The sequence below is a fragment of the Esox lucius genome, chromosome 11 (genome assembly GCF_011004845.1).
Source record: "Esox lucius isolate fEsoLuc1 chromosome 11, fEsoLuc1.pri, whole genome shotgun sequence".
NCBI classification, from domain to species: domain Eukaryota; kingdom Metazoa; phylum Chordata; class Actinopteri; order Esociformes; family Esocidae; genus Esox; species Esox lucius.
In genome coordinates this window covers 17,189,946-17,216,868 of record NC_047579.1, presented here as the reverse complement: position 1 = coordinate 17,216,868, position 26,923 = coordinate 17,189,946, and the positions used below count along the sequence as shown (strand labels likewise).

Genomic DNA, 26,923 nt, shown 5'->3' with positions numbered 1-26,923 from the left:
ACCAGAATGAACTAACTACCACCCAACCGAAATAACTACCAATTTCCATGCTAGTCAATGAGCTCCATCTAGTTCATTAACATTGATGGTGTAGTAATATTTGCATTTTCCTCCAATTCACAGTTACCCAGCTTGACATCACATCAGTGTACTTTGATTTTGAAACTGTGTTCATGCCAAAAAAAAGTACAAGTAGACAGGTCTGTATTTGACACATTACATAATGCAAAACAACATGACAACTTAATACCACATTACTGATTCAGAAAACATCTACAGGACATACTTGAGATTCTCCAGTCTCCAGTGTGGATCCTCCAGTCCAGCAGAGAGCAGTCTGACTCCTGAGTCTCCTGGGTGATTGTAGCTAAGATCCAGTTCTTTCAGGTGTGAGGGGTTTGACTTCAGAGCTGAGACCAGAGAATCACAGCCTTCCTCTGAGACCAGACAGCCTGACAGCCTGCATAGAGTTGATCATGATTTCATAAATACTAAGCAGCAGGTAAAAAGAGCAAACATCAGTTGTATATTTCTTAAAAATAACATAATACTGACCTCAGTGTTTCTAGTTTACAATGTGGATTTCCCAGTCCAGAAGTGAGACGCTTCACTCCTGAATTCCCCAGGTCATTGTTACTCAGGTCAAGCTCTCTTAGGTGGCAGGAGTTTGACATCAGAGCTGAAGCCAGCCAATCACAGCCTTCCTTTGTGACTCCACAGAATGACAGCCTGTGGACAGTTAAACATAACTTTAACACCACCAGGAGGTAAATAGAGAGAATGGATGCAGTATATGACTAACAAATAGTACATTACAGACCTCAATGTCTCTAGTTTAGTACAAATCTTGGTCATGAGTCATGGTCACCCCAAATGAGCCAGACAGACAAAGTTTGGTGTTCTGGACTAGTGTGACAAATACAAACTACTAGCCTCCTCACCTCAGAGTCTCCAGTCTACATTGTGGATCATCCAACATAGCAGAGAGCAGCTTCACTCCTGAATCCTTAAGGACATTGTTACTCAGATCCAGCTCTTTCAGATGTGAGGGGTTTGACTTCAGAGCTGAGACCAGAGAACCACCACCTTTCTCAGTGATTCCACAACCTGACAGTCTGGAAAAATATTATTATACTGTTTAGAATAACTTTAGAATAGAGTCTATGGATTATATTATTGTAACACTGGTGCACACTTTCAAAACTGACATTGCCAATAAACAACACTAGAATGAAAGTATATATAAAGAAACTACTTAAAGTCCTATTCAGAAAAGAAACTACTTAAGTTCTTTTGCAGAAAATAATTAATGTTTTCAGTCAATAAATATATGATAGAATTCAAAAGAGTGTGTGCGTGAGGAGGGGAGTAGCATGAATGATAAAAAAACTGAAAAAGAGGGGTGAATCTTTGGACCAAAGAGGGTTCAAATGAAGATTAGTTTGAATGGTTGATAAACCTGGAAAGTAGGTCTGGAAAATAAATTATTTTTATAGTAAAATCTGTTCCGTTTCAGACATTGATTAGTTGTTTATATTGCCTATTAGCTTACAATCAGTATGTTTGGAAATTCTGAATTTAAGAACCAGACAGACACCACTGCACAACCTTCACTCACACACACACACACAGAAATGTCTTTCTCTGTGGACACATCCACTATTTAACACAGTCGAAACACTATCACATGAATTTATGTAATAGTTATTCACTCTCCCTCACAGCTGTATGGAAAGGCAGACCTTGTCTAACTACCTCAGACTCTGGGACCGATGGTCCAAAAAAGAAGAACTAGCTGATGGATTCAGATGTTATCACTAACAAAAATATTGTCTAAATAACCCAGATGTAGTAGACCTTCGTTGGTGGTTGAGTTTGGACACTGTATGTTCAAAGGTATGAATATATAGGCAAACTAGCTGCCTGAGACTGCAGAGCAGTTTACCTGATTACGTTCCTTAGTTATATATCACGTAATTTTCATGAACTCAAAGTTTAATGCCATAAAATAAGTGGCCAGGTGATCAAAAAGATGACTGAATCATTGGTAATATTTTCCGCATGAACACTCAAAACCCTGTACTTTCTGTCCCGGGCTTGGCGGGGGGGGGGGTGGGCTAAGCCCCGAATATACAGGTGCTGGTCATATAATTAGAATATAATAAAAAAGTTTATTTATTTCAGTAATTCCATTAAAAAAGTGAAACTTTTATAGTGTATACATTCATTCCACACAGACTGATATATTTCAAATGTTTTTTCTTTTCATTGTGATGATTATAACTGACAACTAATGAAAATCCCAAATTCAGAATCTCTGAAAATTTGAATATTACTTAAGACCAATACAAAAAAAGGATTTTTAGAAATGTTGGCCCACTAAAAAGTATGAACATGAAAAGTATGAGCATGTACAGCACTCAATACTTAGTTGGGGCTCCTTTTGCCTGAATTACTGCAGCAATGCAGCGTGGCATGGAGTCGATCAGTCTGTGGCACTGCTCAGGTGTTATGAGAGCCCAGGTTGCTCTGATAGGGGCCTTCAGCTCTTCTGCATTATTGCATCTTCCTCTTCACAATACACCATAGATTTTCTATAGGGTGTTGTGGAAATTTCTTAATACAATGTATTCTCACTGATTAAAGGACAAAGTCCCACTGTTTAGATAGGTAGATGAATGTGGGGGATCTGGCATTTGCTTAGGGGGCATCATTGACTGGTGTCAGCTGATGAAAGGGTTACTCTTTATCTCCTTATCTGTTTGAACTCACCAGGGCATCTATTGTCTGTCCAGATACTGTAAGAACTCTTAAAGTTGAAGAAGGTATTTATGGCGGGAAGGAGAGCTGTCCTTGGTGTGAAGCTTTGGGTAAACACTACAGTAAACATTATGGCAGGAAGGATAAGGTGGGGGAAGATAGCATTTGACTTGTGTGATAGAACAAAGGGAATGTGTCCTGATTGATCTGGAATGTCCAGGATTTGTCACACCCCTCTCCTGTCTTTAAATACTGTCGATTGCCTGTTTTTATTCAGAAACTATCCACTGTTACTTTGTAACCTGTATACTTTCTCCTTGCAAGTTTCATTAAAACCGTTTATTGCGCAATTGATTTCTCCTGTCTTACCTACCATTTTCATACAACTATTTGGATTTTAGAAATTGCCATCACAAGGGTTAAGGTCAGGCGAGTTTGCTGGCCAATTAAGAACAGGGATACCATGGTCCTTAAACCAGGTACTGGTAGCTTTGGCACTGTGTGCAGGGGCCAAGTCCTGTTGGAAAATGAAATCTGCATCTCCATAAAGTTGGTCAGCAGCAGGAAGCATGAAGTGCTCTAAAACTTCCTGGTAGACAGCTGCGTTGACCTTGGACCTCAGAAAACACAGTGGACCAACACCAGCAGATGACATGGCACTCCAAACCATCACTGACTGTGGAAACTTTACACTGGACTTCAGGCAACATGGATTCTGTGCCTCTCCTCTCTTCCTCCAGACTCTGGGACCTTGATTTCCAAAGGAAATGCAACATTTTCTTTCATCAGAGAACATAACTCTGGACCACTCAGCAGCAGTCCAGTCCTTTTAGTCTTTAGCCCAGGCGAGACGCTTCTGTCTTGTTCAAGAGTGGCTTGACACAAGGAATGCGACAGCTGAAACCCATGTCTTGCATACGTCTGTGTGTGGTGGTTCTTGAAGCACTGACTCCAGCTGCAGTCCACTCTTTGTGAATCTCCCCCACATTTTTGAATGGGTTTTGTTTCACAATCCTCTCCAGGGTGCAGTTATCCCTATTGCTTGTACACTTTTTTCTACCACATCTTTTCCTTCCCTTTGCCTCTCTATTAATGTGCTTGGACAGCCAGCCTCTTTAGCAATCACCTTTTGTGTCTTGCCCTCCTTGTGCAAGGTGTCAATGGTCGTCTTTTGGACAGCTGTCAAGTCAGCAGTCTTCCCCATGATTGTGTTGCCTACAGAACTAGACTGAGAGACCATTTAAAAGCCTTTGCAGGTGTTTTGAGTTAATTAGCTGATTAGAGTGTGGCACCAGGTGTCTTCAATATTGAACCTTTTCACAATATTCAAATTTTCTGAGATACTGAATTTGGGTTTTTCAACACTTGAAATATATCAGTCTGTGTGGAATGAATGTATACATTATACAAGCTTCACTTTTTGAATGGAATTACTGAAATAAATCAACTTTTTGATGATATTCTAATTATATGACCAGCACCTGTATTGTGATCCTAGCAACACCTCTGTTGGACTGTACCAGGTGGTTGGGGACTTTGTCCTGCTGGGAACTCAGGGCTGGTGGAGGTTCACCCATTGACAACAGCAGATGTTTTTAGTCCCTTGTTGTAGTGTAACTCTGCTGTGGTATTATTATAATTAGTGATGGCCATTAAGGCTTTATTAGCATTATTTTAGCAGCAGGATGTTTTGCTGGCAGCACTCAGATTTTTGTTTTCACAATAAATGTATATGGCAATACAGTTAATCTAGTCTGTGAAAAAGAACAGAAAAACATAAAATGAGCAGACTAGATTGTTAACTATATTGCCTTAAATAATGCTAATAAAGCCTTAATGGCCATCACTAATTATAATAATACCACAGCAGAGTTACACTACAACAAGGGACTAAAAACATCTGCTGTTGTCAATGGGTTCAGTTACGGCTTTTATTTTGAAAAGGAAAATCTGAGTTAGCACTGCTAGCATAATATCCTGCTGCTAGAAGAACGGTAATGAAGCCTCAAATGGCCATAACTAATTATAATATTAATTATCACCATCTCATATTAAAAATAAAAATGAACTACTATTACTCACTTCAGAGTCTCCAGTCTACATTGTGGCTCCTTCAGAATAGCAGAGAGCTGAATCACTCCTGAATCCTCTAGCTGATTGTAACTCAGATCCAGGTCTTTCAGATTTGAGGGGTTTGACTTCACAGCTGAGACCAGAGAAGCACAGTCTTCCTCAGTGATTCCACAACTAGACAGTCTGTAAAGAGATAATGGTCATGTCAGAAATGAAACAGTTCTGAATTACATTAGAATAGCATCTACAGTGGATATAAAAATGCCTGGTTTTTGTGATGTAAAAGAATGAGACAAAGATAAATCATGTCAGAACTTTTCCCACCTTTAATGTGACCTATAACGTGAACAAATCAATTGAAAAACAAACTGAAATCTTTGAGGGGTAAAGAAAACTGGTTGCATAAGTGTGCACATCCTCTTATAACTGGGGATGTGGCTGTGTTCAGAATTAACCAATCACTTTAACTCATGTTAAATAGAAGTCATTACACACCTGCCATAATTTAAAGTGACTCTGATTAATCACAAATAAAGTTCAGCTGTTCTAGTAGGATTTTGCTGACATGAATATTAGTTTGAATGGTTTATAAACTTGGGGCCATATTCACAAAACACTTTATCTTACCACTAGGAGGACTCCTAAACAGCAGTAAAAGTATCTAGCTAAGAGTTTCCTCTTAAAACCTTTTCACTAAGCTGCTAAGACTTTTACTAAGAAATGGGGAGAAGTCTTAAGCTAAGAGAAAGGGCGGGGTTGACCCCGTTGCTATGGATGATGTCATGTTCCACTAACAAGCCTACAGTACTTAATATTCCCTCAGTAACTGGCTGACAGGTGAGGGGTCTATGTCAGTGAATTAATTATAGCAATAGTGTAGAAGGAGTGTGTCATGAGGCCATATTGAAATAAAAATATTCAAATAAAAATGTAGGCCAAGTGTTACTGATTAAACATGAAACCAAGAATGATACAGACAAGTCATAATATGTTCATCTAATTTTCAGCCACTTTCATGTCTGGCAGCTCGTAAACAAATGCTTGTTCTTCTTTTGATGGTGCAATAATTTGTGCAATTATATGTTCCATCTATAGCACCAACTACACCAGGTGGTCAAGTTATGACCATGAATTTGGCTTTGTTTTGTTGTAGTTGTCGAATATCTAGAGGAAATTTAATTATTTGTTGAACGATGTTGGTTCTGGGGAGGGCATTTAATTGATGTAATATTCTACTGACAGATGATTGAGATATACGTAGTTTGTCTGTGCTGCATAGCTGCCTTTTCCCTGCTGCCAAGTTATTTTGTCACAACCTTGATCTCTGGTGTTATTAGGATGTTTCTGTTTGTTGGTGAAGTGACTGCATCCCTGACTGGCTCTACTATGATTAAAATCAATCAAATTTCAATCAATCAAATGTATTTATAAAGCCCTTTTTACAACAGCAGTTGTCACAAAGTGCTTTACAGAGACAACCTGCCTTAAACCCCAAGGAGCAAACAACAGTAGTGTTGAATTTCAGTGGCTAGGAAAAACTCCCTAGAAAGGTCGAATTTTAGGAAGAAACCTAGAGAGGACCCAGGCTCAGAGGGGTGACCAGTCCTCTTCTGGCTGTGCCGGGTGAGATATTAAGAGTCCAATTGGAATAATAAATACATTTCTCTGGGCTAAATCCAGAGTCTATTTGATTTTAGGTCAGAAGTATGACCAGGTGGACAAGGACAGGGACAGCAACGGGCCCCCCAAACCAGGTAATACGCAGGTGTGGACCAGGACCTCATCTCCTCCTAAAATTTTAAACTGGAGGAGACTGAGAAAAGTTAGTAGTGCATTCCTCATATCCCCCAGCACAATAATATAGCAGCGTAACACCTTGGAACTGAGACGGGGGGGTCCGGTGACACTGTGGCCCTACCCGGGGGAGGCCCCGGACAGGGCCCAACAGGCAGGAAATCAATCCACCCACATTGCCATGCATCAACCAAAGGGACACCCCACCAACCGCAACCCCCCTGAATGAGGGCCAAGTATTGCTAGCAGCGTACAGCCCAATTGCACAAGTGCGCAACAGAGAGTCAACAACAAGACAGTGACTCTTCCACCGAAAGGCATTGGAGGGAGGGCATCCCAGTGGCGACGAGAGCCCAGCTGGCAAGACAGCAAGGGTGGACAGTACCAAGCCTACTGGTCACCTTCACGCCCCCGGGCCAGGCTACACCTAATCATAAACCGTGCTGTAGAGATGAGTTTTTAGTAGACACTTGAAAGTTTGCACTGAGTTTGCATTTCTAACCTTAATTGGCAGATCATACCACAGGAGTGGAGCTCTATGAGAAAAGGCCCTGCCGCTAGCTGTTTGTTTAGAAATTATAGGTACAATTAAAAGGCCTGCATCTTGCGATCGTAGGTTACGTGTAGGTATGTATGGCTGGATCATTTCAGCAAGGTAAGTAGGAGCAAGTCCATGTATTGATTTGTAGGTTAAGAGTAAAACCTTAAAACCAGCCCTAACCCTAACAGGCAGCCAGTGTAAGGATGCCAGGACAGGAGTAATGTGTTCAAATTTTTTTGTTCTAGTTTGGATTCTAACCAGCCGTGTGCAAAACTAATTGAAGTTTACTAATTAATTTGTCAGGGTAACCAGAGAGAAGAGCATTGCAGTAATCTAATCTAGAAGTAACGAAAGCAGGGATACATTTTTCTGCATCAGTTTTTGTTAGAAAGTTTCAAATTTTTGCGATGTTTCGATGAATAAGCGATGTTTCGATGAATAAGCAACTCTTGAGACATATTTTATATGTTCTTCAAAGGAGAGGTCAGTGTCAAGGGTAACGCCAAGGTTTTTTACAGTTTTTTGGGATACGACCATGCAGCCGTCGAGGTTCACAGTGAGATCTGCTAACAACGCTCTTTGTTTTTTGGGTCCTAAAACAAGCATTTCTGTTTTAGTTGAGTTTAAGAGCAAGAAATTCTCTGTCATCCATTTCCTAATATCTGAAATGCATGCTTCTGAAGTAGCTAATTTAGGGGCTTCTCCATGCTTCATTGAAATATATAACTGTGTGTCATCAGCATAACAGTGAAATTTAATATTGTGATTTCGGATTACATCGCCCAGAGGGAGCATATATAGTGAGAACAATAATGGGCCCAGAACCGAGCCTTGAGGAACTCCAAAGCATACCTTTGACTTGTCAGAGGATATGCCATCCACACTAACAAACTGATATCTTTCAAATAAATAAGATTTAAACCAGGCTAGAACATGTCCACGTAGCCCAATATGGGATTCCAGTCTCTCTAAGAGAAGGGAGTGATCAATAGTGTCAAAAGCAGCACTAAGATCAAGAAGCAACAGGACGGATGCGGAACCTTTGTCTGAGGCCATTAGAAGGTCATTTGTTACCTTCACAAGTGCAGTCTCAGTACTATGATGGGATCTGAAACCGGACTGGAGTATTTCATAAATATAATTTGTCCTTAGGAAGGCATTCAGTTCGATAATGGCCTATAATTGTTTAATATGTCGAGATCCAGATTAGATTTTTTTAGAAGAGGCTTAATATCCGCTATTTTTAGTGAGTTTGGTATGCATCCGGAGGAAAGGGAGCAATTTTTATGTTCAGCATTGGCTGACCTAGCACAGGAAATAGCTCCTTAAGTAATGTTGTTGGAATCGGGTCTAGCTGAGAGTTTGTGGGTTTAGAACTCATTACAAATTTTGTAAATGTGTCGAGCGATACGGTATCAAAAAATTCAAGTGTCCCCAGGAAATGTTTTGGACAACTGAGATTTTGAGGACCATAACTATTTAAGGAGTCAGTTATTTGTTTTCTAATGGTGACAATCTTTTCATCAAAGTAGTTAATGTATTCATTACAACTAAAGTGAAGACCCACTTCACTTGCTAAGCTTTGCTTTTTTGTTAACTTCGCAACTGTATTAAAGAGAAATTTTGGATTGTTTTTGTTCGCCTCAATCAGGTTGGAGAAATAAGCTGATCGAGCAGACGTGAGTGATTTTCGGTATTGTAGTGTACTGTCTATCCAGGCGAGTCTAAATACTTCCAACTTGGTGGAGAGCCACTTTTGCTCCAATTTTCTGGAGGCTTGCTTAAGTGCTCTAGTATTGTCTGTGTACCAGGGAGCAAGTTTCTTGTTGCGTATTTCTTTTGTTTTTAGTGGTGCAACTGTGTCTAATGTATTTCGCAGTATTGAGTTTAGATCCTCGATTTGATCGTTTACAGATTTATTTACTCTGTCGTTAATGAGCGAACTTGTAAGAATATCAAGGAATTTATTTGTAGTCCGAGAATTTATAGTACGGCTTTTGAAACTCATTGTTTGGGGGGCAAGTGGATTTCTTGTTTTAACGGTAAATGTAATAAGACAGTGATCCCATAATCCAGGATTTTGGGGGTAAATTATTAAATCTACAATATCTATTTCTCGTGAAAGGAATAAATCTAAGGTATGATTTTGGCAATGTGTTGGACCTGAGACATGTTGGATGAAACCCATTGAGTAAATTATGGCTTCAAAGGCTTTTTGAAGAGGATCATTGGACTTTTCCACAAGAATATTGAAATCGCCCAAAATTTGAATACTATCTGCCATGACTACAAGGTTAGACAAGAATTCTGGAAACTCATTGAGGAACATTGTGTATGGCCCGGTGGGCCTACAAATAGTAGCTATGTAAAACGATTTATCGGCCTGGTTAACTTTCATGAGAAAAAATTCGAAAGAATGAAACTCAGTGATATGTTTGAGAGTAAATCTATATTTACTGTCATAAATATTAGCAACACCCCCTCCTTTTCGGGACGCACAAGGGATATGATCACTAGTATAACCAGGAGGAGAGGCCTCTTAAAAGCAGAGAATACCCTTTTAAAAGCTCAGTATCATTAAATGTTTCTAACATGTTGTCCTGATTACGAGGCGGATTGCCGGCAGTTAGTTTGTGATAGTTTGTGATTTGGTCTTACTGACTTATGAGTCTTGACTACCGTTAACTTTTCACAGATTTAGGAGCTGGTTTTAGCGTTAAATTCCTAATTTTAGGACTTACATGCCCATTGTTTTAAAGAGTTCCTTCAAAATCAGCAAGTTAGGATTTACTTTGAGGCATAAAATATTTAAGGATGTGGTCCCTGATTTTCATAGTGGCAGGTCCCCACTATGGAAAATTAGATTTCCAGCTTAGGGGTTAGGTTTGTAGTAAAATATTATGCATACTCTCAGAACTTTGGATACTTTTAGGGTTAGTGTTAGTGTTAGGGTTAGCAAATTTTATTTAAGGCATAACTGTTAGCTGCAATATGGACATAAAAACAAGATTGTGTGTGTGTTTTACTGTAAAAGAGCAACTCCTAGATAACATATATGTATATAAATATGTGCATCTGAAGTTAATTAACTTATAATGTAGCTCATTGTCCAGTCTTAAAGCAATAAGATCTGAGGTTACAGTCATCCAGTCTGGAAACAGGAGATGATGTACCAGATGTACAAGGCCTCCAGCATTATAAAACTGTATACATCAAAACATTACCAGGACTTACATTGCTCTCTTACAGGTTTTCACTACCGGCAGCAACCTCAGATAACCTTCCTTTGATGTCTTGTATATTTTCATGTCAAACTCCTCCAGTATCTCCTCTGACATCAGTAACAGGTAGGCCAGAGCTGAACATTGGTGAGGTTCAAGCACTGTTTTTGAAACAGTCCCTGATCGTAGGAAGGTCTGAATCTCTTCAACTAGAGAGTTGGCACCAAGTTCATTCAGACAGTGGAACAAGTTGATGATCCTTTCTGGTGAGGATTCTATCCTGATCATCTCTGACAGGTACTTTACTGTTCTCTTAACTGTTTCCTCATTGCTCTGTGTTGTACTTCCTGTCTGTGTCAGAACCCCTTGTAAGAGATTCTGATTGGACTCCAGTGAGAGACCCAGAAGGAAACGGAGGAACAGGTCCAGGTGTCCATTATCACTGTTCAAGGCCTGGTCTACTGCTCTCCTGTACAAGTCAGATAACTTGTCTGACTTCCTCACTTCATCATCGTCATCATCATCAAACTTGAGTGAGGCTTTAATAAAACAATCTACATGTTGTAAGACATTTTCCTCCTTACCCAGACAAGATTCTAAGGCATGTACTGCTGCTAGAAACTCCTGAATACTCAAATGAACAAAGCAAAATACCTTCTCTTGGTAAAGCCCAGATTCTTCTTTAAAGATCTCTGTACACAGTGCTGAGTACTCTGATGCCTTTTTGACATCAATGCCACACTCTCTCAGGTCCTCCTCATAGAAGATCAGGATGCCCTTCTGAAGCTGTTGGAAAGCCAGCTTTGACAACTTCAGGATCATGTCTTTGTCTGACTGAGACAGTTCCTTTGGATTTGTTTCAGTGGATTTGTTGTACTTTTTGTTTTTCATACTGGTTTGGATGAGCAGGAAGTGTTCGTACATCTGAGTCAGAGTTTTGGGGATTTCATCCTTATTTGTTTGTTTCAGCATCGACTCAAGGACAGTGGCTGATATCCAACAGAAGACTGGTATGTGACACATGATGTGGAGGCTTCTGGATGTTTTTATGTGGTTGATGATTTCATTGGCCAGATTCTGGTCTGTGATTTTCTTCCTGAAGTACTCCTCTTTCTGTGGCTCATTGAACCCTCGTATCTCTGTTACTTGGTCAACACACTCAGGAGGGATCCGATTGGCTGCTGCAGGTCGTGTGGTTATCCAGAGGAGAGCAGAGGGAAGCAGATTCCCCTCGATAAGGTTTGTCAGCAACACGTCCACTGAGGTTGGTTCTGTGACATCACAGCACTTCTTATTGTTTTTAAAGTCTAGAGGAAGTCGACACTCATCTAGACCATCAAAAATAAAAACAGTTTTTGTTAAACCATCTTCAATACTATCAATCGCTTTTAGCTCTGGGAAGTAGTGGGTAAGAAGTTGCATTAGACTACATTGGTCCTTTTTCATGTTTAAATCACGAAACGGAAGAGGAAATATAAAATGAATGTCCTGATTCACTTTTCCCTCTGCCCAGTCAAGGATGACCTTCTGCACACAAACTGTTTTTCCAATGCCAGCGATTCCTTTAGTCAAGTTTCTCAAACCTTTCCTTTTCAAATGTTTGTCGTGACCATGTAAATCTACCAGAGGTGATTCTGACATATGCTCTTGTGATGAGCTAGTCCTGTCTGAGAACATGTCTTCATGGTTCAATGATGTAGATGTTGGTTTTCTGATCAACAGAGCCAGGCTCCCATTGTGCTTCTGATGTTGATTTATTGGCTTGAAGATGTCATTGCAAGTGATTGGTGTCTCTGGTCTTGTTTGTCTTTTGGACGCCATCTCGATCTGTCTGACCTCATGTTCTTCATTAACTCCTTTACTTCCACCCTCTGTGATGTAGAGCTCTGTGTAGATGTCCTTTAACAGAGTTTGGTTTACATGCTGTCCAGTTCCTTCACACAGGATTTGATACTTCTTTTTCAGTTTAGTCTTCATTTCTTTTTGGAACCTCAGAAGAGTTGGACCTATAAGAAAAAGTTGAGAATGAAAATAGTAAGATACAATTCTCAAATGATCTTAGACTCAATGACAACCTTTGAATGTTAAAACAGATATACACTATCTGGTATTTAAAAGCCCTTTAAATAACACAATATCTTAGGTGGGTTAATGTATGTCTGTCTGGAGAGACTCATTAGAGAGACATGTTGTTGGGAAACTTCCTCTAAAATGAGTCTCTCTGGGAAGCAGTTAGAAGAGATCTCTCCCTTATTCCCTCCCTTTCTCCCATCTCTCTCCTTTCTCTCCTCCCTCAGACTTTTATGTGTTTTCATTTCAGGCTGTAACACAAGGTGAACATTTTCCCTTTCCACTATACATTTCGTGGTTCATGTTCGATAACTACGGTATGGATTCACTTAGTACTGATACACCTTTCCTCCATTTGCTTTGTGTGTCTCATGGACTGATACAAAAGTTAAGGAGAGAATGATAAAAGGCCCTAGCCGGGAGAACATCGAGAAGGAACGGGGGAGAAGAATTCAGGAAGGCCTGTGAAGGAGACGGGCGGCTGTCGAGTCAAATCTCCAATTAGACCAACGTGATTCCAGTTCAAACAGTCGTACACAAGTGATCAGCACCCCTGGTGACAAGCCCCCCTGTCCTCCATCCAGCCCTGTCTTAGATCCACCAGTCAAAAAGACCTGGTACCCCTGGTGACAAGACCCCCTGTCCTCCACCCAGCCCTGTCTTAGATCCACCAGTCAAAAAGACCTGGTACCCCTGGTGACAAGACCCCCTGTCCTCCATCCAGCCCTGTCTTAGATCCACCAGTCAAAAAGACCTGGTGATGCTGTTGGCTGCTGCAGATGTTTTACAGCCACTATTGTTTTATAGACCCTGTAGTTGTTTTTGTTGTTGTGACAGTCGATCCATGTAGTCACCCTAACAGGGGTGTCCATCGCTGTTGTTTATGTCAGCTGGTGATGAAGATAGTTCACCAAGGCAGGTTGTGGAAGGGAGAAACTAGGTGGGTTTCTAGGACTGCTCAGAGATACGTGCTGTTCCCTGAATACATGGTAAGCTAATTGTCTGGACAGACTGCAATCGAAACATGCCATCTGCTTCAAGTTCAGTTGTTAAGGTTTTGAAGTGGCCTAGTTAAGGTCCTGACTTGAACCCAATCAAGATGCTGCGACCTAAAACCCTCAAATTGTAAGCAAATCTGCTTAAAGATCAGAGGATTTACACATGATTAGCTATATATACAGGCATAAAGCAAGGAAACTTGATAAACATGATTAATTGCAAAGGATGAATAACACAAATAGCCATATTTGTGCCCATTAATGCTATGCATGTAAACAATTTCAAATAATGATTTACAGTAGCCCACATAACAAAATATACACTTATAGTTGTTTATTAGGGGTTCTCCAGTAGGATAATTTTTCCCCCCCCTGAACCATATATCGTATTTACTTGCCAGCCATATTTCTGAACAGGGCTGACAATGAAACTAGTTGCTATGTCAAAAATCAACTGAACAATGACTTCACAAAGTTAGCCCTTTATGCTAACTCTAATGACCAATAGCGTTAATTACCTATTAGGCTGTACCGTTTGAACTGTTAGAGCTACAGACACGAAAGCAACTAAGTTTTACACGTTTAGCCATCCCCAGTTCATGTGATGATTTTTTTTTATAGATTTTACGTATGCTAATTAGCGTAAATAGCGTTAATTAACTAATAGGCTGTATCTTTTGAACAGGCCTTGACTGGTAATCTGGCATACCAGGCATTTGTCCGGTGGGCCGAGGCACTTTTGGGGCCGGTATAACTTAAAAACGTAGTGTGTGTGCGCCCATGATGGTGATGATTATATAAGATAATTGTCATCGCTATCATAAAGTGAAACTACTGCTGGTGGTCACTCAATCAATGCAAAATGGTGCAGCATAAACTATTTGGCATTGCTTTTGTAGCTAGCAAAGTCCCCTTACGCAGTGCAACTTCGGCTAACTATTCTAACGTTAATCATTTCCAGCCAGAGACTTCTAATTTTCTTAATTCTGACAGTAGTTGTAGTGTTATGCCACCATTCATAAGCTTATTGCACTGTTGTATCTATGATATTCAATAACTATTGATTGCTGCTAGGTCATACTTATGTATATTACTGCCATTCTAGCCCTTGTTTATTTTGTATTGTGTTATGTTTATTTGGTACTTTCACATTCAAATACTGTAATTTTACTATTTGTTGCTGGACACGTTTTCTTGCACATTTGATTTTGTAACATTTTTATTTCAATTCATTTGCACATGTTTATTTTGTATGCTTGCTGTATAATGCATGTTTTTTTTGTATGCATCTTGCACTATTTGAATTAAAAAATTTAGATTTTATTCAGTTCCTTGTCATTTGAAAAATTATTATAAAGGATTATTATAAATAAAACCTAATATTGGGGCGTGAGGCACCCCGCTGGGTTTATTGCATAAAAGCGGCTAGCCGTCGTCGGGCCGCTGGTGAGCCACTGATCAGGGGATTGTTAGAAGGCATTGTAACGAATGCGGGCCACCGGCGGTACGCTATAAAAAACCGCTGTCTGGACGCTTTGCAGAAACGCTCGGTGGCCGCAACGGCAAAAAGCTAGTGGGCCGCCGGTGGGCCACTGGCGTGTTGCTTGCTGTGTAGCTACCCACTTACTCAGTATCTGAATTAATATGTGAGTATTTGTTTGTGCACAGCAATTTGTTGATAACAGCTACATTTGTTACCAGTATAAAGTAAAGACACAAAATAGGTACTGTAGCCGCAAGCTAAAAACTGAACCAGAATGGGAGATAATTCACTTTCTGTTTCACCGTGCTGGCTTGCTAGTAAATGTTACATCTGACATTTTGCATATATAATTCATTAAATGAGGTGTGCATCATGTGTTTGTCTCTATGATGTAAATAATCTTTTAGAAAAAGCAAGTCTGATTATACCTAACTATCTAAAATCAATGTAAAATAAATCTACAAATTAGGAAACAGTTACAGTCATCATCAGTCTGACGTGGTTATATATATTTATATATTTCTAAGTTCTACAGTATGGCTCTGTTACTGTGCTGGGATAGTTTATTCATTACTAAATCCAAATTGTGCCTATAAGATGTCATATTATGTTTTTGTCCACTACTGTATCACTTTCACAGATGCTTGTGTCCATGTAATAGACAAGACTATCTAGACACAAACAACATGTGAAAGACTGTTCTGTAAATCCTTTGTTTTATGTGTTATGGATTTATAAAACAATGCTACTAATTACAGTATGTTTTAATATATTGTGTATATGTAGGTGGAGAAGGATGGAGAGGAAGGTGTTGATGCTTACTGGTGTCTGCAGAGGAAGAGGTCACTGACATCTCTGGTAAAGTCCGACTTTGTTGTACATGTTTAGGCTATCCCCAGTTCATATGAAGAAAAGTTTGATGATCTTTGGATGTTAATTACCGTAAATAGCGTTAATTAACTATTAGGCTGTATCTTTTGAGTCATTTTGAGCTACAGACCGGAAACCAACTTTGTTTCGCCAGTTTAGCTATCCCCAGTTCAAATAATGAAATGTTTATTGATTTCATTTATGATAATTAGCGTTACCTAACTACTAGGCTGCATCTATTTAACCATTCAAGCTACAGACACAGAAACTTTGTTTTACATGTTTAAGCTATCCCCACTACACATTTTAAATATGCTATTTAGGATAATGAGCATTAAATAACTATTAGCCTGTATATTTGAACGGTTCGAGCTAGACACATGACCTGTTGTTTGTAACACATATGAACTTTAACTGTCATGTATGCTAAAACCATCACCAATAGTATCTCTTGAAGCTTAAAAAAATACAGACCTTTCGATAGGTAAACACTATTTTGAACCATAAATACTTTTTTAAACAGATATTAGATTAGATTCAACTTTGTCATTGAACAGTACAAGTACAGTACAACAAATTGCAGTTTGCATCTAACCATTAGTGCATATAGAGGAGGGGAGAAAACGTATTAAGTATATGTACGTACAAGTGGAATGTATGGATGTGCAATTAATGCAAATGCTATTCTGAATGTGCAGTGGAAAATATACAAACTTACAGGAAATGTACAAGTATAATGTATTCTGAAGTTGCAGTGGAAAATATACAAACTTAGAGGAAATGTACATAATGTATGTAAAAGTCGTATAAGTAGTTGTGTGGGTACAAGTGGCAATTCTCAACGGCATTCTGAATTTGCAATCGAGGCAAATTGTTGGGAAGCTAGCAAGCACACCACATTTTCTTCAGGAAATGTACTGCTAGTTTCATATTGCCTTTTTATATTATTTGTTTTCCAACATCTTACTTTTGCTTAATTACTTACATCCACTACACCATTTGGGGGTTACACTGCAGATTACCTCTTTATTCTTCCTGTTGTTTATTTATTTAGCTCTTAGTTTTTGCACTGACTTGTCTACTGGACAAAGAATTGGACAAACTACATGCACGCATTAACTTTCAGTGGGACATTGCGAGCGGTTGCATTTGTAAAGACCTGGTTGGATTCTACAGTGCCCGAGTCAGGCATCAACCCTGCTGTCTTTTCTATCTACTGGCAGGACAGAACTTTGAAGTCAGGCAAACGGGTCTACAACTCTTGCTGGGAGACGGATGTTGCAGTGCTTTCAACACACTGTTCACCAGACCTGGAGCTACTGACTGTAAAGGTACAGCCCTTCTACCTTCCGCTGGAATTCAGGTCCGCTATAATCACAGCAGTCTATATACCCCGCAGGTGGATAAAACGCACGCACTGGAGGACCTATACAGAGTAATAAATGGACTGCTCACCCTGAAGCAGCTTTTATAGTTGTTGGCAATTTAAATAAGGCAAATATGAAGTAGGTTTTGCCGAATTACCCCCAGCACATTACATTTTCTAGCCGTGGTGATCAGACACTTGACCATTGTTATTCACAAATATGAAATGGCTACAAAACCCCTCCCCGGTCAGGCTTTAGGTAAGGCTGGTCACTCATCGATTAGGCTCCTCCCATCCTATAGAAAAATACTAAAATAACACAGGATGACACTGTGTTATTGGGTGCATTTGATAAACTTAGGATATCGTTGCAAATGTATATTCAATGTAATACAACTGATGAATTACATATGAAGCTGAATCTTCTGTAAAATAATCTGCCAAATTCATACAGATTAGGCCATGTTTGATATTTTGTTACTCTCCTAATAAAAAAGGCATGAGTAGCCTAATACATTGTTGAATTGTCAAGACATAATTTGTATTATGTTCCAATAAAAATGTATTTGTTGAATAGTCAAGACTATCATATGTATTTCACGATTGTTTGTATATACATTGGATTAATTACATAAGAATCTGAATCTCTGGTAAAATAATCAACACAAATTCATAGACAGATGATAGGATGTTTGATATTTTGTTTCTCTTCTATTGAAAAACAGTATTTATTTTGTAAGGTCATTTAAATTCAATCAAGACCCTTTTATCTGGGAGTATCAACCATACATCCATTGACGTCATTCATTCAGTGAGGGGTGATTACGCCTGCTCCGGTAACCCCAAGTGGCGTGCGCTTTGGGCGGATTAAGTAGGAAAACAGGATTAAAAAAACAGGTAAATAGTCTCTAAATAGTTGTGAGTTTGTGAGTTTATAATTCTGACAACGGAAACAATTTATTATACACCTATTTAGGAAAAGTCATGGAAGGAGGAGGGTGTCACTTTCAAAATGTCAGTTTAATTTCAATTAGAAACTCAAACGCCAATGAGTGTAGGCATTAGAGCTGTCACAATATCAGATATCCACTACACGATTATCGTGGCCAAAATAATTTACGATAACGATATTATCACGATATAGAAAAAAAAAAGAATAACGCTATCTGTCAAATGTATCTTTAACTTTGATTATTGAATGTTTCTTGAAGTTAAGAGGCAGTCAGCATTCATCCAGACCATCAAATATAAACAGAACTTTATATTTGTTGTAGTTGAAGATTCTTGCTTTCTAGGTCTTAACTGAAAAATTATTGAGGAGTTGAATTAAACTGATTTCTTCCCCTTTCATTAAATTCAGCCCCTTACGAGGCATGGAAAATACAAATTGGACATCCGGATAGGTTTTTCCTTCAGCCAAGTCCAGAACTTCTGCACAGATACTGTTTTTCCAATTCCAGTGAGACCATTTTTCAGAACAGTTCTGATAGGTTTGTCTTGTATATATATGGGCATGAAGATGTCATTACATTTGATTGCCGTCTCTGATCTTGCTTGTTTCCTGATTCTTGTCTCAATCTGTCTCACCTCATGCTCATTACTGACCTCTCCCTTTCCTCCCTCTGTGATGTAGAGCTCTGTGTAGATCTTATTGAGTGTTGGGTTCCCATGTTTAGCGATACCCTCAAATACAGAAACCTCTTCATCAGATTAGATTTAAGATCAGGTTGGCAAATCATAGCAAGCTCATCTTAATTAATAAATATCATAGATTATATTGACTGTCTTTTTAAATGCCTACAGTATTGTATTAATTAATAAATAACACAGAGAATATGAATGTTCCTTTAAAGAATGACAGTATTCAGGCACGTGCACGGGTAAGTCTCACGTGCCTGAATACTGTCTTTACTATCTAGTGCCCTTTACTATCTAGTGGCCTTTACTATCTAGTGCCCACTTACTATCTAGTGCCCTTTACTATCTAGTGGCCTTTACTATCTAGTGCCCACTTACTATCTAGTGCCCTTTACTATCTAGTGGCCTTTACTATCTAGTGCCCACTTACTATCTAGTGCCCTTTACTATCTAGTGGCCCTTTACTATCTAGAGGCCCTTTACTATCTAGTGGCCCTTTACTATCTAGTGGCCCTTTACTATCTAGTGCCCCTTTTACTATCTGGTGCCCCTTTACTATCTGGTGCCCCTTTACTATCTAGTGGCCCTTTTAATATCTAGTGCCCTTTTACTATCTAGTGCCCCTTTACTATCTAGTGCCCCTTAAATATCTAGTGCCCTTTACTATCTAGTGCCCCTTAAAAATCTAGTGCCCTTTACTATCTAGTGCCCCTTTACTATTTAGTGCCCCTTTACTATCTAGTGGCCCTTTACTATCTAGTGGCCCTTTACTATCTAGTGCTGCTTTACTATCTAGTGGCCCTTTACTATCTAGTGGCCCTTTACTATCTAGTGACCTTTACTACCTAATGCCCCTTTACTACCTAGTGCCCCTTTACTATCTAGTGCCCCTTTACTATTTAGTGGCCCTTTACTATCTAGTGCCCCTTAAATATCTAGTGCCCTTTACTATCTAGTGCCCCTTAAATATCTAGTGCCCTTTACTATCTAGTGCCCCTTTACTATCTAGTGGCCCTTTACTATCTAGTGCCCCTTTACTATCTAGTGCCCCTTTACTATTTAGTGCCCCTTTACTATCTAGTGCCCCTTAAATATTTAGTGCCCTTTACTAACTAGTGCCCCTTTACTATTTAGTGCCCTTTACTACCTAGTGCCCCTTTACTATCTAGTGCCCTGTACTATCTAGTGCCCTTTACTACCTAGTGCCCCTTCACTATCTAGTGCCCTTTACTACCTAGTGCCCCTTTACTGTCCAGTGGCCCTTTACTATCTAGTGCCCCGTTACTACCTAGTGCCCCTTAACTATCTAGTGCCCCTTTACTATCTAGTGTCCGTCTGCCTTGGTGACATGTTGTCACTCACTCCAACATCATCCTTCTGTGTGAGCCGACAACTCCGCCCACTTTTTCAGATTCAGCACATGCCCTTTGGAAGGTCTGTGTACGGTGCTGACAGTATTGTAAGATCTGTCTCTTCTCTTTCTTCTATGTTAATTCAACACAGATTCAATCATAAAGTCTTACTTCTCTCCAGTGTGTCAGCAAGCTCCTTCTGGTTCATGTTCGTCGCGTCTTTGGCACTGCTCTCCTCCTTCTCATCGGACTGAATCAAAGTTAATGAAATATCAGAACAATATTAACACATTTGTGAATGACTCACAGATGATCTTTACTTGTGGTAAATAGTAACAAGTGTACATAAGAGGACCACATACACTGAATATAGAGGACAGGTTTGTTTGATGACTCTGGACAGATTGACCACTGAGAATCTCAGACTCTGATCTCTCCTGTTGGTCTCTGTGGACAAAATTACATTACGTCTACAATTTACAGCGTATGAAATAACATGTAAAGCAGCCAATAGACTCAGTGCTTCCCTCTGCTGGCTTTGACAAGATCAACACCACTCACCAAATAAGAATCAAAAGCAGCTCATGTTCTTCAGACTTACTGGTTGGCAACGCCAAAAATAATTAATACAAAAAAGGGGCCTGCGTGTACATGAAGAAACGCAAATGCCTATAATGCAAAATATGTAACAATAAACCAACCCTATTCAGACTTTAGTGGGTTTATTAATATAATGCATTATACTGCCATTATGCCAGCTTCATTTAATGCTTCTCAATAAAAACAACACCCTACATTGTGGTATTTATCATAACTGTTACCATCATAATTGTTACTAGGCATTGTGCCTCAGAGCAGAACACAACCCTACTTGTTGTCATGGCGTCAGATAATGGGGAACCAAACAAACAAGAGAAAATATTGACAATCACTGACCATGACCCATGACTTCTTACCTTTGATTAGTAGAAAAGTCTCCCTCTCTGAAGTGTAAAGGAGGCTCCATAGACATGTCACTCTTCATGGACACACAGCTGGGTACAGGGGAGACTGGTCTATTCCGCTGAATTGGGCTTCAAAAGAACAGAGACAAACATTATGTATCTTTACTGAACCAGGATGGGGAAACATCGATCTTAAAACTAAAGAAACATTTACAGAAGTAAATGCAAGGGGCTTGCGAGCTTGTTTACATTCAAAAAATTTAGGACTGAAGTTGGGAAATTCATACCATTAGAATTAATGTTGGTTTTGTCCATCTAACATCATTGGTTCAAAATAAATAGTATTACATTCAGTCAATGGTAACTATGTAAATAACGTTCATTAATATAGTCATACCCGATAATTTTTTTGTTTTTTCCCAATTGTTTACACACCAAAATTGGAACTTGAAACGCAATCACCGAAACCTGAAACTCATGTACCAAATCCCTAAACCAAGTCTGCAAAACTGCAAGCACAATTCCTGCATTACACTCAGTCTCTTATTTTGTATCACACTTTTTGCAAAACACGACACACATTCGTCTACATTTGGCACAACAGTTAAAAGAAAATCTCTGTAGTCCCTTTGGAAAGCAACACCAATCACAATGCCAAGCTCTATACACCAAGTGGCAACACCCCCTCCTCAGAGGTGTAAACACTAGTTGCTGATTCGTGCACAATCACAGCTTTAACACTATGAGGCCACAGATGAGCTCTCTTGTTTTGGAGGAAATTGGAAGTCTATGGTGAAGCAAGATCTAGAGATCAAGGACTGAGAGGAAGAGGAGGAAGACGAGGACAAGGAAGGACAGTTGTCTCAGATGAGATCAGGGCCACAGTGGTTGACCAGGTCCTGAACAATTTATTAAGTATGAAGGAGGCTGGGCAGAGAGTTCAGCCCAACCTGAGCCGCCACACAGTTGCATCAATCATCCGTACATTCACAAATGAGAACCAATAAGTTAGCTGTGGCAAAGCTCCGGGGATTGACGAGATCCGTCCAGAAATGTTGAAAGCTTTGGGTGTGGAGGGGGATGTCTTTGATGACACGCCTCTTCAACTTTGTGTGGGAGTCGGGGAAAGTGCCTAAGGAGTGGCAGACCGGGGTGGTGGTTCCCTGTTCAAAAAGGGGGACCAGAGGGTGTGTGCCAATTACAGGGGTATCACACTTCTCAGCCTCCCTGGGAAAGTCTACTCAAAGGTACTGGAAAGGAGGGTTCGGCAGATAGTCGAACCTCAGATTGAAGAGGAACAATGCGGATTCCGTCCTGGTCGCGGAACAACCGACCAGCTCTTTACTCTTGCAAGGATCCTGGAGGGGGCCTGGGAATATGGCCATCCAGTCCACATGTGTTTTGTGGTTCTGGAGAAGGCGTATGGCCGGGTCCCCCGGGAGATACTGTGGGAGGTGCTGCGGGAGTATGGGGTGAGGAGGTCCCTTTTGAGGGCAATCCAATCCCTGTATATCCAAAGTGAGAGCTGTGTTCGGGTTCTCAGTCCAGGTGGGGGTTGGCCTCCGCCAGGGCTGCGCTTTGTCACCAATCCTGTTGGTGTATAATGCATTATACTGCCATTATGCCAGCTTCATTTAATGCATATTAATGAAAATGACACCATACCTGGTGGTATTTATAATCATTTTTACCATCATAACTGTTAGCATCATCATTGTTAATTGGCATTGTGCCTCAGAACAGCTCATGACCCTACCTGTTGTCATGGCGTCAGATAATGGGGAACCAAATAAACAAATAAGATAATGTTGACATTCACTGATCATGACCCATGACTTCTTCCTACCTTTGTTCAATAGAAAAGTCTCCCTTTCTGAACTCAGTAGAATGATTCATAGACTTGTCACTCTTCATGGACACACAGCTGGGTACAGGGGAGGCTGGTCTCTCCGGCTGAATTTGGTTCTTCATACTTTTCTTTGCTGAACCCTGATGGGGAAACATCATTCTTTACATTTTGATCTCACATCTACGCTTTGCTATCATGCTTCTCTCTCTCCCTAGAGAGACTCATTTTAGAGGCAGTTCCCTTCTCTCTCTCCCTAGAGAGACTCATTTTACAGGCAGTGCCCTTCTCTCTCTCCCTAGAGAGACTCATTTTAGAGGCAGTGCTCTTCTCTCTCTCCCTAGAGAGACTCATTTTAGAGGCAGTGCCCTTCTCTCTCTCTCCATACAAACATATTCTAGAGCCTTAGACCCTCTAATCTCTGCTTAGACCTGTAAACATAATGGAAACACACTTCCTGGATCAAACCTCATATTGCAAATACTACGGAGACACACAATATCTAGATGAGTCACATGACAAATTGACTTGAGTAAACACATACCATCAAAAACCAACATGAACACAACTCCAGAGGGCCGAACTACGAAGGGAGTTTAACCTACTCAGATTTAACTTGGGGTTATTAAGGAAAGTCAGGGTTGACAAACTCTGATTGCTTAAACTGGTGTTAAACGGTACTATGAGGGTGATGAAGATGTTGTTTAGTTGATTCAGTGTGAACTGAATTGGAGTTTCTGTGCATTTGCTTAAAATGGGTGCTTTAGGAAATGCAGGCTGAGATTTTGCATAATGTCTCATGCCCTGTACTTTTCCCCATTTATAATGTCAGGATATGAGAAGTTCAAAGAAAAGTTAACTGCTAAATCTAACTCCGTGGCGACCAACAAAGCCAGGGAGACATTGGCAGCACATTGCAGACAGTACATTTGTAAGAACAGTGTTCCTGTCGTACGTTCTCTATTTTGTATTACAGACTCTTTAATCTGTAATATGACTGAGATGTATGGACACGTAAAATAGTCTATCTAGCCTAAATATGTTAAAACAATTAAAATTATTCAATTATAGCCTACAACAATACAATCCTGTGCTGGTGCGCCGTAGAAGAAGGTCGCACTGACAATCTGCAATGCTACGTAGTTTTTTCCTTATTTACTGTTTAAATTGTTTATATTTTTGTTCATGCTGCACTGTAGCTCATACAGTCTGACCAGCTTGCATTTCTGTAAGTTCGTTCATCACTGAATACTGACTGTTTCTCTACTTACTACAGCAGTTGCTGTGATTCCTTTGTCCTTCTGCTGATTTGTTGACCAATACGCCGACGGAGGAGGAAGAAGAGGGACAGATTCACCGCTATCCTTCGTAGTTCTCAAATCAGACACTGCAAATGTTCACTCCCTGGACAATAAAATGGAAAAACAACACGCTTGGATTAACTTCTAGCGGGACATAAAAACGTAATAAATTAACTCTCTGAGGTGCTTATTCTAAAACAGGTTAAAGGTAAGCACATTTTCTGAGGTGTTTACTCTAAGGTGGGGTAAATAATTAATTAACTCTCTGAGGTGTTTATTCTAAGACAGGGTAAAGGGAAGTATATTTTCTCAAGTGTTAACTCTAAGGTAGAGTGAGAAGTGACCTTGAGCGTCAAAAGGCTGGCTAATTGTTCATATAGGGGGAGTATTTGGTTTAGTTAATGGTAGTATCAAAAGAAGTGAGTTGACCATGGATAAATACTGGTTTATCTTAATTTTGATATAGCATATGATAGGGTCAAATGAAGTGAGTTGACCATGGATAAATACTGGTTTATCTTCATTTTGGTATAGCATATGATAGGGTGAAAAGAAGCGAGTTGACCATGAAATCGTTTCTGAGACGAATTACAGAAACTTAATTCCTTGCCATAAAAAGATCTGATCTCTGATAAAGTCTAAGAGGATAACACCTGGACTATCAGAAGGTCAGCATTAGTTAGATAAGGATAAATACTGGTTTGGTTTAATTACTGGTTTAGTTAAATATAGGGTCAAAAATGTGAGTCGACAGAGGAACCCTTTCACAGAGACGGGTTATGGAACCTTAAGCACTTGCCATAAAAAGATCCAACCTCTGACCCTGAGTCTGGGCAGACATTACCCTGAGTGCTGGGAGGTTGGCTTAGAACCAGGTAGGAGGGAAAAAGGCTGATTGACTGTATGCACTGTAAATAATCACAGCATCCACTGTAGGCTATGATTAATTATGATGGAAAGGAGCTGAACTGAGAGTTCAAAGCGAATAAATTGGCCCTTAAAGAGTACTCATTCTAATTTTCTGTCCTTTAGAAAATATTATTTGTCCTATACATTGAGTTAACCATGAAGATAACCTGTTTCGGAGCAGTATAGAGATGCAGCATAAATTGCCACAACAGCATGCCTTGAGTAAAACCTCTCCACCTTTCGTAGTGTTTGTTTGTGTTTGTGTGAGATAGATTATGAGAAAACGTATCAATAACTCTGATCAAAGGACAGTTGGTAGGAGGTGATGCCTGTTACTGAGGGGCCCCACACATCCTGTCCACACACCTGCTAGAAGCTGTCCATGTGACTGTCTTGGACTCTATAAATAGACCCATGCACAATAGGGGAGATTGTAACGCACCATATTGGGTATTTTGTAGAATAAACCCGTCTTATAACTGTATATTGTACAGAATATATAATCATATTGAATAAAAACTTTGAAATTATGGAATAACATTTAACACCTAAAGAAGATCAACATTTTTTACTCACGCTAAAAAAGTGCTCCCTTTACTACCGGTTTTATGATTACAACCGTTGTGGCAAACTTACTCCAAAAGTTTACTCATAACAGAGACCAAATGATTCGCAAACATAAACAATCACAACGTAAGTTACTGGTCATTGTTTGTTGTATGAGGAAGCACCGTCAAGGCCCTTGCTGGTGATTTTTCAGGAAATATGTTCCTGTACACAACAGTATTTATTAGTCTCCTGATATCAGCAGGTACAGTATCATTAACTTTTAAAGCTCAAGTACTAACAACATCTCAATTCCAGTACTCACTCTAATTTTATGTCCTTTAGAAAATATCATTTGTCCTTCAAATACGTTACGTTATTATTGTATCTTCCCTTGTGTTTTTTGCTGCGATATCTCAAAATGGAGCCTGAAACAAAAACAAAAAGTTGCTTTCGATTTCAGTTCAGCCGTCTTCCAAAAACACATCCGTCCATCCACTAGATGGCACCAAACACCTGCTGTAACCACACTACAATCATATTGTACAGGTTCTGTTTGTAACCCTTAAAAGAGCAGCACTGTGTCTCACATGTACCATATATATATAAAACAATTCAGATCAAGCATTGTTTATAAGCTTTACTGTGTTTTGAAACACCGGAATACTGCTTTTGCCTTGTAACATTGGGCTTCAGAGACAGTCGGAGTGTCTACTGTGTGTTGTCTGTGGTGCATGACTTGGATTTATCCAACATATTCATCACATTGGGCATCATTCACCAATATCAATCTAAGTTTTTTCTTAAATGTTTTCTTTAGAAAGCTCCTAAGAAAAGGTCTACGCCTGATTAATGACGTGTTCTTAAGCCGCAGAAGTGTACTTATGTTCAGTGATGTGTGTATCATGAACGATTCGTTCTTTTTGAACTAATCTTTTCAGTGAACTGGGTATACTGAATCACTGCTCTAGAAGATTAGTTCTATCGGTGAATCACTTTTGCACAAGAGAATGACAGAGCTTTAGGCCGCTGTGAAGTCGGAATGCAAACTCTTTCATCACAATCCACTGAATAACTATAATTTCAAAAATAATTATGGAAGCCAGTAGGCATCTGAAACGTACAGTAGTCTATATCCAAGCCGACATGTAGGCCCTCAACTTCCTATCCAAATCACCCGCAGGATCTGACAACTAACGTTTACTTTCCAC

The 26,923-nt window shown here is 39.7% G+C and overlaps 1 protein-coding gene across 3 annotated transcripts; it reads right to left on the bottom strand.

The window, feature by feature from the left end:
* Positions 1-142: 142 nt before the first annotated feature.
* On the bottom strand, positions 143-26,133 carry LOC105008852 (NLR family CARD domain-containing protein 3-like). Of its 3 annotated transcripts, XM_034295267.1 has the most exons (11): positions 26,038-26,133; positions 24,228-24,360; positions 22,957-23,099; positions 21,123-21,239; positions 20,529-20,613; positions 20,338-20,416; positions 10,403-12,395; positions 4,843-5,016; positions 942-1,115; positions 556-729; positions 143-460 (listed from the first exon to the last, which is right to left on the bottom strand). In XM_034295267.1, exons 3-11 carry the CDS (start codon positions 23,079-23,081, stop codon positions 274-276), a joined length of 3,108 nt encoding a protein of 1,035 aa, XP_034151158.1. In that variant the 5' UTR covers positions 23,082-23,099; positions 24,228-24,360; positions 26,038-26,133; the 3' UTR covers positions 143-273. The 3 variants fall into 3 exon arrangements, with proteins under 3 accessions (XP_034151158.1, XP_034151159.1, XP_034151160.1); XM_034295268.1 differs by lacking the exon at positions 22,957-23,099 and having other exon boundaries at positions 147-460; XM_034295269.1 differs by lacking the exons at positions 22,957-23,099; positions 24,228-24,360; positions 26,038-26,133 and adding an exon at positions 22,096-22,175 and having other exon boundaries at positions 147-460.
* Between the last annotated feature and the right edge of the window lie 790 nt (positions 26,134-26,923).

Excerpts from the sequence above, each read along its gene's own strand:
- LOC105008852 (XM_034295267.1), bottom strand. The coding sequence starts at position 23,081 with ATGAAGAACCAAATTCAGCCGGAGAGACCAGCCTCCCCTGTACCCAGC. Across the intron at positions 20,614-21,122 it reads GACTTTTCTACTAATCAAAG|AGACCAACAGGAGAGATCAG; the intron begins GTAAGAAGTCAT and ends TTTTGTCCACAG. Across the intron at positions 1,116-4,842 it reads TGTAGACTGGAGACTCTGAA|ACTGTCAGGTTGTGGAATCA; the intron begins GTGAGTAATAGT and ends ATATTTTTCCAG.